Source organism: Lampetra planeri, chromosome 1 (assembly GCF_965212315.1).
Source record: "Lampetra planeri chromosome 1, kcLamPlan1.2.h2, whole genome shotgun sequence".
NCBI lineage: Eukaryota > Metazoa > Chordata > Hyperoartia > Petromyzontiformes > Petromyzontidae > Lampetra > Lampetra planeri.
Genome location: NC_136107.1, coordinates 36,944,504 through 36,958,346, shown reverse-complemented (window position 1 = coordinate 36,958,346; position 13,843 = coordinate 36,944,504). Strand labels below are relative to the sequence as shown.

The 13,843-nt window shown below is 44.2% G+C and overlaps 1 protein-coding gene across 1 annotated transcript; it reads right to left on the bottom strand.

Annotated features, from left to right (window-relative positions):
• Positions 1-734: 734 nt before the first annotated feature.
• LOC144721938 (bifunctional apoptosis regulator-like) lies at positions 735-10,157 on the bottom strand. Its single transcript, XM_078599902.1, has 8 exons — positions 9,967-10,157; positions 6,878-7,405; positions 4,827-5,034; positions 3,523-3,692; positions 2,839-2,983; positions 2,196-2,369; positions 1,707-1,906; positions 735-1,290 (listed from the first exon to the last, which is right to left on the bottom strand). Exons 2-8 carry the CDS (start codon positions 7,159-7,161, stop codon positions 1,098-1,100), a joined length of 1,374 nt encoding a protein of 457 aa, XP_078456028.1. The 5' UTR covers positions 7,162-7,405; positions 9,967-10,157; the 3' UTR covers positions 735-1,097.
• Between the last annotated feature and the right edge of the window lie 3,686 nt (positions 10,158-13,843).

The window sequence follows — 13,843 nt, the reverse complement described above, 5'->3', positions numbered from 1 at the left end:
AAGTACAAACATTTGTAATTTATCTTAACAATGATATAAGCATGAACATTGAACACGTAATCTTTAACATTGTGTTCCAACACCAAACATGAAGGAACATTTGTTTTCACAGTTTAAGAAATTATCGTTTACATTTCAAGTCTTAAGATTCTGAAAAAAAAGATCGATTGTCATAAATTTCAACATCAGAATATAAACAATTATTTTCACTATGCCATATAATTCAGACAATTTTGGCTGAATATGGACAATCACAACTCACACTTTATGGGTGGTGTACGCTCATTTGAGAAGGCTGCCCTCTGGAACCTTAGATGGTTATCGGCTTAAAAAAAAAACCAGAGACACTAAAATGTACACAAGATGTTCGCCCGTGCACACTGTCTACAGCCCAGGTACTTAAGAAACATCGAGAAGAGCACTGAGGATCAATCTAGCAGTGGATTGATCGTGGCTGATGAAGATGATGATGAGCATCAGAGGTGGATACCATCACTTTATGCAAAGTACCGTAAACACTATTGTGACCGCCGTTGTAAATTGTAATCGATGTTAAAATTGTATAGTACATGAAAGCAAAGTAAAAATTCTCATTTGCTGACGAAGTAAATGTTTGCTAAAGGAAACCACGTATAAAAAGATCACATCTTCCTAAGTTTATGTTGATCATAATCTTGATATACCTTATTGTCATTACATCTTTGGAAAATGTCAGCTAAAAGAAAAACAAAATATTTTTTTTTACATTTTTGCACAAAATAGAACACAATCAATGCGTTTCACATTTTTTTGTAAATCATCTGTATTTGAATATTTTTTTGTAAAAGATATCATCATACAATGGCTGCATGCTTTGCACCCACCATTGTGGGGATTACCCCATCTCAAGCATGGTCTGAAGCAGTGCAAATCCACAAATGTTTGGGAAGGCAGCCCCATCCTTACCCATTTTACCATGGTGCTATACAGCTACAGCCAACCACGCACTTCCAAAATAATGTTGTTCTTGCACATTTGCCTACAATTAAACAATCCCCCAGACTGCATCCTTGGCAAAGACTCCCTAAGTTTTATCGCTCTCATCTGCCGACCAGCATTCACGCTTCCTGTGTGAAGATACGGCGGACTTCCTTGGTGACCTGATCCAGGTTTATGATTGGGTTGAAGTACAACGCCCAGTAGAAGAGACAGTCACACACAAACTGTGGCAGCACCGGCCAGAAAATGGTGACCATGGCGCCCTGTGAGAAGAGGCGACAGAAGTCGTTCCAAAGGGTCCGGGGCAACCGTCTGAAAATTAAAAGACAAACAATGGCGCACATTTTAACATAATATATAGCTTTACGGGCTTCCCACAACAAAGATAGTATCCCACTTGTACGTATATTCATTAATGAAGTTAGCCAAACATACAAATATAGAAAAAAGTTTGGGCAACTGTTGGCACCAGTTATGGCTGCATTCCTGCTTTACTGGTTCCCATGCCTTGAAATCGGTCCATGTTTGGACAGCGTTTTGAGATACAGTTGATATAATGATCAAATATATCCATACATTATTACTATTATTATAAACAGCCCTTTGTTGTCAATCCACTGCTGGAAGAGGGCCTTCCACACTACTGGCACACCGACAAGCAGCGGACACAACCTGCAACGCAACACGTTGTGCCGAGATCAAGTTTGCAAAAAGGAATGGCACCACACCGGATCTCCCCTTGCAGACAGAAGCGTTTGATCGCGAAGATTTCCAGCAGCGTGAGCAGAGCTGCATTGATAACAACGAAGCGAGCCGTCCAGTAGTGCACCTCCAGCCACTCCCAGGCGAACCGCCCCACCAGCACGTAGGGCATCACCATCGCCTTGGGTAGGAACTCGGCCCACTGCTCCCAGCTCGGACTGTCAGGCTGCCCGCCACACACACACCAAATCGGTTACCACTAAGTCACAGTGAAGCCACCACAGCTCTTATGCTGGGCTAGGTGCATTTTTGAGGCCAGGTGAAGCGACGAAGGCTCTCTAGGCAGGACGTCATGGGACAGACCCAGGCGTTATGGGTTAACCGACTGAGATTACTTGATAGAGGACTAAACATTTCACAGCACAGCAACACACACAAAATTCCACATGCATAAAAGCACACACTCAGGTGAATATGAAGAGTGAAGAGAGTGAAGACACACTCGGCGCGCTTACCCAGCCACCGCGGAAGAGCTCAGCCTCCTCCTCATGCACGCGGCCGGGGCAGCACGTGTGGATGAGCGGCAAGAAGAGGTCGGTGTAGTCAAACAGGTAAAGGTAGAAGATGGCAAGGCGAGGTGAACTTTTCAACAAAAAGAGGAGGAAGAGAGACTTTCCTGCATGCATTGCCTGCAAAGGGACACCACAAAACTCTTAAAAATGCACTTGTAAAAATATTAACTCGCTTTTTACAATGCTGCCTTCTATAATACACACCGGTGGCATTTATACACGAAGATTTGGTACTTAGGACTGATAAAAACAGGGCATCGCATTAAAATTGGTTCGACACTTAATGTGGTTAAATTCCAGCACTAACAATAATTAAACATTTTCAGTTTGAAGGTCACGCGACAAACATTACTCTCTGGGGCATGGTTGGGTGGAAAAGTGCCGACCCCTACAACGTGGACCAGAGGTCACTTGGAGGGATCTCAGTGGTAGCTCTGTGATATCCTTGCCGACTGGTCCCTTCTCTAACATATGCAATGTTTTAATCTCTTGACAAGACACCGATAGCACAATTAGGATAAAACTTGGGGTAAAGACAAAACAAAAACGACTCGCTATTAAATAAGGTACGAGGTTTCTTCTCTACCTTGTACTCCCAAAGATTGTGTGGGGGCTTGACTCCCAGAGATATCATGCTATCCAGGGCTGTGATGAGAGCTTTGCGATGAGCCGGCTTCTCTATACCGTACGGTGGCAGGTTGAGCTCCTCCTCCGTCAGGCTCAATAGAAGCCTGCAACAAATCATCAGCACAGCGTGAGTGTACGCGTCCCCCTACATGGGGGTTCCAAGCAAGGAATAAGGTACATAATGATGCAGATTAATTGGTTAAAATCGATTCTTACACTCGAATCCTGCATGTGAGAATAGGTATTTTATGGAAAAATAAATACAAATGATATGCCGTTATGTTTAGAATAAATGAGACAGCAGAAACAAGGCAAATTCGCAACTCCAAATCGTGAATAAATTTAACAACTTACAAATATTAATTTCTGTAAAGGTATCAACTAGGTATGGAACGACACTTTGATATGCATTATTCACAATAAATGCAATGAATTGCGCGTGCGAGAACCAGTCTTTTTATATGTTGAATTTAATTAGTTAATGTGACCCTTACAGCTACAAATGACTACATTCACCACAATGTTAAAAACAAGTAGTCTCAAATACAAATGTTACTCCCAAATCCTAACAGGATTTTAATAAAAATATAAACACAAACACTTGCCACCCGATCCTTAACCCTGCACGTGGTGGCAGACTGACCTGCCATTCACCCCCTCTTGTTGGAAAGTTTCCCGGTATGGTACAGTCCAGCTGCCCAACTGCTCCAGCCATAGCCCCACGTCACTGCTCGTCCACTTGCTCAGAGACTTGTGAACAAGCATCTCCTCGCCCGTGTCTCCGCTGCTCCAGTGGTACACCAGCAGCATCACCTGGTGGGCCCCAAGCGCATACCCCCCAAGCTTTATTAACCATCGATATTCGTTTACAATTCCCAATAAGATGCATATTGTCCATATGCTAGTCTCCACGTGCCCTCCGCTTTAGTCAAGACCTCCTGTCAAAACTCCCAGACAACCTCAGCTCAGTGCTCTTCTATGAAAGCACACATTGTATAGGATTCCCTGAACTCTGAGTCTGCCGAAATCCTTCCCATTCAATTTAAAGCTCAATACTGTCCTATTCACCCCAGCCTATGATTCACCGTCACTCAAGAAAGTATTTTCTTACTCATCTTGACCATATTGTAATCTCATCCCCCTATCTGGCCTGTTTCCTTCTTTCTCTTTCTGCCTTACCTCTGATGTTTTCACGAGAGACCATCCTTTTTTAAGATGTGTATATTCCCTATATTAATGCAGAACCCTGAGAAAAAAAAGTTAACTTTATTTATTTACCAGGAAAGGCCCACGGAGCAATTTTCTCTTTTTCAGAAGCGACACGACCACAAATGATAGCTCAAGGAAGTGGCTTATCACGTGTGAATTTACAGCAGCCAAATACTGTTAAACGCATGTTTCTAAACGTGGAGAAAAAAACCAAAGGACCCGGAGGAGAAAAATCCACGCGACGGCGGGGAAAGATATGCAAACTCCAAATATACGGGCGTTAGGGTCACGACCTCCGGCATACCAGTTGAGGTAGTTACCATCTCGTCACCGTAGCACCGTTACATACTGCAACATCATCATTGTCCAGAAGCATTAGCAGTGCTGTTTTCAGAAAGGTCAAGGTAAATTCCGTAATGTTAAACATTTCACTAATGCACTGTAACATGTTACATTCATTCACCACTGCATACAACTAATCGGTATTCTGGAAAAACTTGCTCAACCGGCTTTGGGTGAGATCATCCACAAGAAATGCAACATTAAACCCAGGACTTTAACCTACCGCTTCAAATATCACCACTTAAATCATCACTTCTCGTAGAACCAATGTTAAATCAGTACATGGCACATACAGGGTTTTTTTTTAAACGTGGGCTATGACATTCACACCACCATGACGCAGTACCGCCATGACAAATGCCAAGGCATCTCACCCCACAACCAGGGCAAACGCACCGCGACGCAGGTGAGCGCCGTGAGAACGCCCGAGAAGAAACTGCGTGCGGTGCCCTGGCGAAGAACCGCCGGACGCCCATTGGCGGCGCTGATCTGCTCCTGGCCCTGCTGCTCAAACGCCGCCAGGGTCTGTGCCGTCTTGCCGTTGCTCAGCACCTCCTGCTGTCTGTGCCAGAGCTGCTCGGGAAACAACTTCTCTATCGCGCCCCTAAAAAAGAAAAAATGCAGAGACATGAGTATCACTGGGAAGCACCGTGGGAAAATCTTGTGTTAACTTTATACAACTATAAAAATAAGCATTGGTAATATATTTAATACAATGTTTCACTCCAGGTACGCTTTTTGCATGTCTTTGAACAAATCACCCAGATTGCGCCAGATCTCATCAGACATCGGAAGCTAAGCCGGGCTATGCCTTGGAAGTGCTTGAATGGGCGACCGTCTTGCATAAGGGAAGCTTTCTAGGCTGCGGGTTGACGATGTGGCCAGGAGACGGCAGTGCAGAAAAAATATTGTACTGCATCTCTGTAATCCCATGTCAATGCTCACTGCCTTCATCAGCCACATTGGTGACGTATGGTCATACAACCCCCCTATGATCGACATTGTGAGGGAGCCATCATCCAGCCATGGATTGACAAACATTAACCCTTTGCAAAACACACACTGTGGTATTCTCCCATGACCATGAAAAAACTAGTGGAGTTAATAACAAACTTTTATGAAAACGCATTAACTGATTTGACCAGGTTTCACCATGATATTCAGTGTGGAGTGCGGGTTGAAGGTGGAAGCAGAGATGTGGAAAAAAAAATCAGTCGAACAATGGATTTTGCAGCACTGCCCTCTGCTGCCCACTACGTAGTCCCACAGACTATGACAACATGTTTATGCATGGTGGTCGAAAATTCCAAGCCCTATCAAAGGATCAACTCCTTTGCTTTTGAGATGTGATGGGATCAGGGTGATTTGGTCATCGACATTTTTTAAAATAAATGCCTATGACAGTTGACGAAGAAATGAAATAAAATATTGAGCAGCATATTTTCCACTGAATGAATGAATGGCATTTAAGTGCAATGTTCTTATTGCAAACTTACAGGACTGGATCAGCACAAAAATAAAATATATCTTTTCTTATGAACACAAAAAGTCTTTAAAGGGAATTTTTGATGTAACAGTGAAGACTTTACATTGTATAGCATTAGAGCACTGCTGACCAATACAAAACAATATTATTAACAAAGCTTAAAGAGGTCATCAGATAGGGCCACAACCCATAGCCAAAGTGTGAAATAACTAAAAAGTAATCTTGATTTGAAGCTTTCGTGACTGCATGAATCCATACTCTTTGGTTCTTTCGGTAAAGTCACGTAGGTAGAAATAAAACAAAATAAATCACGACGTTTCGAACGCAACAAAAGTGCCTGTCTTCAGGTTAAAATTGCGTTCGAAACGTCGTGATTTATTTTGTTTTATTTCTACCTATGTGACTTTACCGAAAGAACCAGAGAGTAACTAAAAAGTAGTAAAAATTCTATATTGCAATGTCATTAAATGCAGAAATGTCTATTCAGGACTCTAACTGAAAGCAATGTAATATTAAACCAGCCATTGGCTATCATTTTGAAGATTATATACTTGTGAGATCTCTTAAATAGGTTCATATCCTCAAAGGCTGCCCATTTTAAATTACTCCACTACAAAGATGTAAACCATATAGCAATTAAACCAAATATTTCAAAAACCTCACAGCTGACAAAACTTTTGAATTACCTGAAAACCAAATTCCATTACTTTTTGTGCAGTTATTGGACCCGGCTTGATCAAAGATGTATGTTGAACTTCTTTCGCACCGTACGTAGCCAAACATACTAAGCTGAGCCTCGGATTGGAACCCATAATTCTCAACGATGCTGGCTCAATGCTTTTACAAAGGATTGACCCCGAGCCATCCACCCACTCCTTTGCTATCTGTTTTGTTGCCACGAGTCTTGATTTCCGCGCGCCGTTATGTAACTGTACATTGACAGCGCTGGGTAATAACATACCGCAGCACGATGTTTGTCCGGGGAAATCCCTGCCACATCTGCCTGCACTCGGGGCATTCCGCACGGCGCGAGGAGTTCCACCAGAGCGCCAAGCAGTGGCGGCAGAAGCTGTGTCCGCATGTCAGCGTGGTTGGGTCGAGAAGCAGCTCATAGCAGCAGTGGCAAGCCATCTCTCCGAGAGACAGCCGCCCATCGCTCTCCCCCGGTGTCCGACTGCCATCACCAAGCGTGGCGGTCCCATGCCACGGTAGGCTGGGCGCAAAGGCGCCCACCTCGTCGTCCATCGAGTTGCTCGGCTTCAAAAAATGGCAATGGAGTCCCGCAGGGCTTGCGTTGTCTGCGATAATTGCATTGCGCGATGCCTCATTTACAGGCTTGTAAATGAGGCAGTCGTTATCAATGCCGATCGTTCATGTAATGTGATTGTGGTATGAAATACAAATTTATTTAGTGTACATTAATTTTGGAACTCGACTCGATCCGAGTTAAGTGTGCTTGGTTCCTACGATCCGCCAAACTTCGTGGAATCTGAAACAACAGTACGAACGCCTCTTGGTTACAAAACAGACGAGCTTCAAAACACAACCATTGTCACGTCAATCACAACCACATCCACTCGCTTTATGCATGTAGAAAATCTTTCGCACTGTACATAGCCAACCATGCTCATTGGAGGTGGCATTTACAACCACTTCAACTACCTCTTTTCAAAATATGAAATTACTCTGCAACCACCACCACTCAAATGACACGTCATATTAACAATAAAACCCCAAAGTCCGAAAAAAAATAGCTTTTACCCTTTATAACACTAAAACTGGTGTTAAGATGTTCGAACGAAATAGATTCCTTTTGCAAGGAATCAAGACTGCTTTAACCACACGTACTTGTGGCACAAATATAAACAAACATGCTCTAATAACACTGTAACACAATTTTTGTTCCTGGGTAGTGTTATTTGTAATTGCTTATGCCTAAAAAGTATAGAACATGGTTATTATTCCCCACAAATTTTTATTTTGTAACCAGGACAATGATATTTAGAAATTTACCTATTTTCCAGAACAGTCCAGATAGATTCAGTGCCGAGTAAACTTGGAGTAACTTCTAGAACATTCTAGAACTTTCAGGTAATATAAATAGTAGTATAAATACAGGAACTTTAAGCCCACCAGTTAAGTTTAGCCTAAGTGGATATATACATTTTACAGAGATGCATCATGGGACCTCCGTTGCCAGTACCAAAATATGATAATAGGGTTTTCCCGTTTTTTCTGGCAACAAAACAGGTGTTAAGATGTTAAAACACCAAACTGAAACCTTTAACAAGAAATCATGTCTGCATTAACCACAATGCTTGTGGTCAGAATACAAACAAAAAACACGCTCTGATCATATATGCATTGTCCTTGTTTTGTTGCCAGAAAAAAGGGGGAAAACATTATCATATTTTGGTACTGGCAAAGGAGGTCCCATGATGTAGACGCTCACCCGAGCTCTCATTACTCTGATAGTGGCATTGTCTTTGGGCTGTACGCCTTTGGGGTCCTCTGGTCTAACACTGTTTGAGACGAGGCTCTAAAGAAAGCTGTCTCTGATGTGGACCAATCGGTTTAAAAAACAATGCCACATTATCAAAGCATGTTTTTTTTTGCATTCTGACCACAAGCATTGTGGTTAATGCAGACATGATTCCTTGTAAAAGGCTTCAGTTTGCTGTTTTAACATCTTAACACATGTTTTGTGGCCAGAAAAAAGGGTAAACCCCTATTATCCTACTCTTATATTCTTTGAAACAGATTGGCCAACACCAGAGACAGCCTTCTTCTTTGTGGCCGTGTCTCACCAGTGCCACACGAGAGAACGCCAAAAGGTGAACAGTACGGTACAGTACCAGTATCCTCGTACGATTTCCAGCAGTGGGTGCCTCTCACGTATACTGCTGGCAGCTACCCAGTCAAGTTCCGGTGGCAAAGTCACGTAAATACACTGGTGATGGAACAGCGAGGAGTGCTACCTGATCATTCGGTACTCGGTGTATCTGTCTGTAGGAAATTATAATTACGACAATGCTGAATACTGGTGACAATGATGACAGGAATGCCAATGATTGTGATGACAGGAATGCCAATGATTGTGATGACAGATACGCTAATGCAGTTTTAAATTATAAATATTACGAGATTATGATGAAAGGGTAGTGAATATTATAGTTCGATAATGATGGTTCTGTTGGCAACAGTGGCAATGATTACAATGACAGTGATGATGAATAGTGGTTAATAGTTATGATCGGTGGTGATGATTGATACTGAAATGGAATAACAGTGGAGTTGATGAGGGTGATAATGTAGTGATGATAAGAGATAATGGCGATGATGATCAGTGATGGTCACGATAACTTTAATAGTAGTAGTGTATGATACTTTAGTGACACTAGTGGAAACGATGAGATTCATTGTGACCATAACGATTTGAAACTCACAATAGGTAAACAACTCCATCATGCGCTGCTGGATGGAAAGTCTGCCGAAGCAGGCGACATCTCTCATCGATGGCTTATCAATCCTTTACCAAACATCACAGCCTTTACCCTACACCGGCGCTCACAAACAGCAAAAAACAAAGATCCTCCGGATAACCTTCAACAAGACTGTTGGGGCAAGTGCTGTTAGCGAGCACCTATGAAGGCCAGCACAGCACACCAAGTGTGGTGGGTGGCGAGCAACACGCCCGGCCGCCTTTGTCTCCCCATTTGAGGCCGAGTCGACATAGGGGGGAGACCCAGGACAGGTGAAGATTGATCGTCACCGGTGGTTGCCGCGAACGGAAATCGTTACAACCACAGCGACACAAGCACCGGGCAGTCATCGACACGTTTCGGATCGAATCACCGCTGGATGAAGGCAATCCACGTAGCATCTACACGCGAACTTATTCCGTCGCGATGCAACGCAAATAAAACACCGACACGACGAATTTAACAACAACAACAAAAAACATGAGAACATTGAGGAAACCCCACACCGAGGATCTGGGCCTAAGGGGAGTTTAAAACCTCGCCTAGAAGCCCCCTCCCCCCCGATCACCTCGCCTGCGTTGACGTCCAGCTCGAGGGTGCTTCTGTCCCTTTCTCTCGTCGCCTAGGCCTGGCGGCAACCCGCGTTTTGGGGGGGCTGGTGGTCGTGGTGGTGATGCCCCCCAAAAACAACCGAACTCGTCCTCCTGGGGCCCCTCGCCGCGAAATTGTTAAAGCCCAGCCGGGAGCGGTGGGCCTCCCATACTCTCTCACCTGATTGGCCGATAGGTTGCTTCGCCGCGTGACGAGTGACTCTCAGCCAATCGCGTGAGAGAGAGGAGCGAAGCTCCACCCCCAACTCTCTCCCCCACCCCCGATATGCAAAGTGTGTGGGCGGGGTTAGTTGGTGGGCGGGGCAACAGGGGAGAAGGGGGAGTGTCGTGAGTAAGTGGGGCAATGGGCGAAACGTGGCGTGTTTGTGTGTTGTTGTTGTTGCTGCCAGCAGTGTTTGTTTGGGGAGCGGTGGTGTAGCGGTTAGCGCGCTGCGCTCCGGCGACCCGGCGAGACCCGAGTTTGATTCCCGCTCACGGCCACCAACACCGGTGACGATTATCTGAACCGGTCATGGGCCTCCCCTAGGTCGACTTAGCCTCAAATGGTGGCGGTGTGTAAACATCGCCACTGGGGAGACAAAGGCGGTCAAGCGTGGTGTTGGCCACCCCACCCCCTCGTGTACCGGTTCGGCCTTCATAGGCGCTTGCTAATAAGACTTTCCCCAACAGTGTCCAGGCTATACAGGGCATCTTTGTCTTTGCCCCAACATCCCCATGACCCCACGTTATGATGATTGCCTTAATTCGCTTCACAGGCGTGGCCACGCGCTATGATGAGCGTGGGAAGAGCCCCTTCCCCCATCTCAATGTGTGTTGTGGTGAGAATTCTACGTGGCAGGTGCCATAGGTCCACAGTTATTGCCTGGTATACAAGAGGTCGTGGGTTCGCTCACGAGCCTGACGACTATATTTGGAGTTTGGGGCCGTCCATAAATGACGTCACACACCTAGGAGGGGGGGGGGGTCAGACATTTGTGACGAGGGGGGGAGGGAGGGGGTTTGAGAAATGTGACGTCACATCAAAATACGCAACTTTAAATAAATATAAACAATATAATTGTTATAACAACACTGATTTTGATTAATTTTCATTATTAACTATTTGATTATTTAAATTTACTAAGGTCACCTTTTATTTATTCCATAAAGGAGCATTTTGCTTCTCCGTGGGAGAATGGAGAAGCATTAATTTTGTACATTTTTTGAATGATTGTTATTAAACATTTTGATTTTAATGATTCTACCAGGGATTTTCATTCTGCGGAATGAATATGTGGTTGTTATAATTGTACTCTCCATTTTGCTTCGTTCTACAAAGTTTCAAGTATTTTTGTATGGTTATAATTTTATGCAAAATTTAAGCTTTCCAACGCCTCCTTTTTAATACAGGAATTGCTTTAAACTATTGTCATTGTAGTGCGTATTCAATGTGGCGCTGCACTCTGATGTTGTAGGAGAAACATTTATTAAAAAGTATTTAATTAAGTAGAAAATGTTGTCTATATTTATTTAAAGTTGCGCATTTTGATGTGACATCACATTTCTCAACCCCCCCCCCCCTCATCACACATCGTCACAAATGTCTGACCCCCCCCCCCCTAGGTGCGTGACGTCATTTATGGACGGCCCCTTTGTGCGGCAGTGCAGCCAAATCACTCTCAACGCGTGGCGAATAAAAAGCTGCCGGTGTAGAAATCGCGTCAACTCTCCAGCCGCGTACAGCCCTGCACGGCAGGTGGCGCTGTCGCCTGTTCGCGCTGGTAACAAGTGCGATTCCGCACACAGGTCAACACGAAACGTTGGTATAAAATAAAATAAATCACGACGTTTCAGGCGCAACACAAGCGTCCATCATCAGGTGGGAAAGCATGGTCTGCTGCTGAGGCAGACTGTTTTAAAAGGTTGTTGAAACGTCGTGATTTATTTTTTTTCTACCTACGTGACTTTACCGAAAGACTGTTATGTTTTTTCGGTAAAGTCACGTAGGAAAAATAATTTAAAACATAATAAAATCATAGAATGTATAATATGATTGATAATAATGTGATTTTTTTATTTCTACAATTATTTTTTCTATTTTATTTTTTTATTTTTTCCTACGTGACTTTACCGAAAAAACCTAAGCGTATGAATCCTTGCAGTCACGAAAGCTTCAAATCTAAAATTTACCGAAAAAACCTAAGAGTATGGATTCCTTGCAGTCACGAAAGCTTCAAATCTAGAACGAAACTTTGGGTCAAACGTCGATCCAAACCGTTCCGACCGCACGCCAACGTTGGCTCGACGTTGCACGCTGACTGTGCGAGTGCTCGCTCAAGCCACTGCTGTCAGAAGGGCCTCCGCTAAAAGTCAAGTCGAGAGGGTAACTTGGTCTACCCACCAAGCAACATAGCAGGAGGCTGTTTCTTCCTGACCTGCTTTTGTGCTTTTACCATCTACATGGCAGAGGCTCGGTCTCATTAGCAGCAGTTGCACTTTAACAACTCTGGCACCCCCCCGCCCTCTCAGCCAGTCTACATAACAAAGGCTCAGTCCTTTGTTATGTAGACTAGCCGTAGTCTCAAGCCGCACCAACCTTACCATAATAATAAAAAGGGGGCCTGTCCTGGCTCATCCCCCCCCCCCCTCAACCAGTATATATACGGGGTAGTATCTCTTGGAATCTCTCATTTACTTGATACAGCAGGCGTGCTGTGACGGTTCCACCTGAAGACGGAAGCTTGTGTTGCCTCCGAAACGTCGTGATTTTTATTTAATTTTTTATTTTATTTTACTTTTATTAATTTTAATTTAAATTTTTTACCTACGTGACTTTACCGAAAAAAACCTAAGAATATGAATACTTGCAGTCACGAAAGCTTCAAATCTAGAACTTGGTCTACTCTTCCAGGGTGACCAGGCGTTTGGGAAGAGGTGGGGCGTACGTCACGTGTGGTGTGCCAATTTATATTGCTGCGTGGACAGAGGCGAGGGTATTTAAGAAACTCGCCCTATTGTTTGATGATTTTAAGAAACGTGTCCATCGCACCGGGAAATCAAACCTAACCGGCGAGCTCTGTGCTCTGTTGTGGATGCACTTGCAAAATATAGATCCATCAAGTGGATGCCTTTCCGCCAGCAGTGAAAATGGACTGTACGTTGAATTTATTTACCACCGTATGTAGCCAACCGCACCAATCGGGGTTTACGGGAGAAAGACAACAAACTAAACGCCAAAGGCAATTGTATAGAAGTATGTTTTCAATCTAGATTTAAACGTTTATAGCTCAAGTGGCTTCCTAGTTTTGAAAGGAAGAGCGTTCCAGATGGCCGCAGAGGCTCGTCTGAAAGCGCGCGATGGCAGTGCCCATCTTTGTTCGATGGCTTAGCCAAAATCATCCGCTGCGATGATGACTGAAGTTCGCGTGGTGGTGGTTGATTTCTCCTCGACGAGATCAGCGAGGTAGGACGTCGGCAAGCAATTGCACTCCTGCCCACTCCTCTTACCTTTCACTCCAACACATGGGAGGTGGTCGTGGGGGTCATAAAACCGAACACGAACCTAGCGAGAGTGGGCGGGATGAGACAAGGAAACTCGGGCAGGGTCCGCTGAACGCCGATTTGATATTTAGGCAGCAATTATTCGATCAATTTGGCCCGTTTTATATCGGACAATGGCAATTAATTAATCGACAGCGGCAATTGACTGTAGGGTAAAGTTTCACCCCTATTGGACTATCTTTAACAGCTTCAGCACGTAGGCTTTCGCGACCAATATTATCCATAACAGAGATTTTTTGGGTTAGATCGCGTAAATATAAATGTGTTTTGAGTTTACTCACCAACACACCGGTG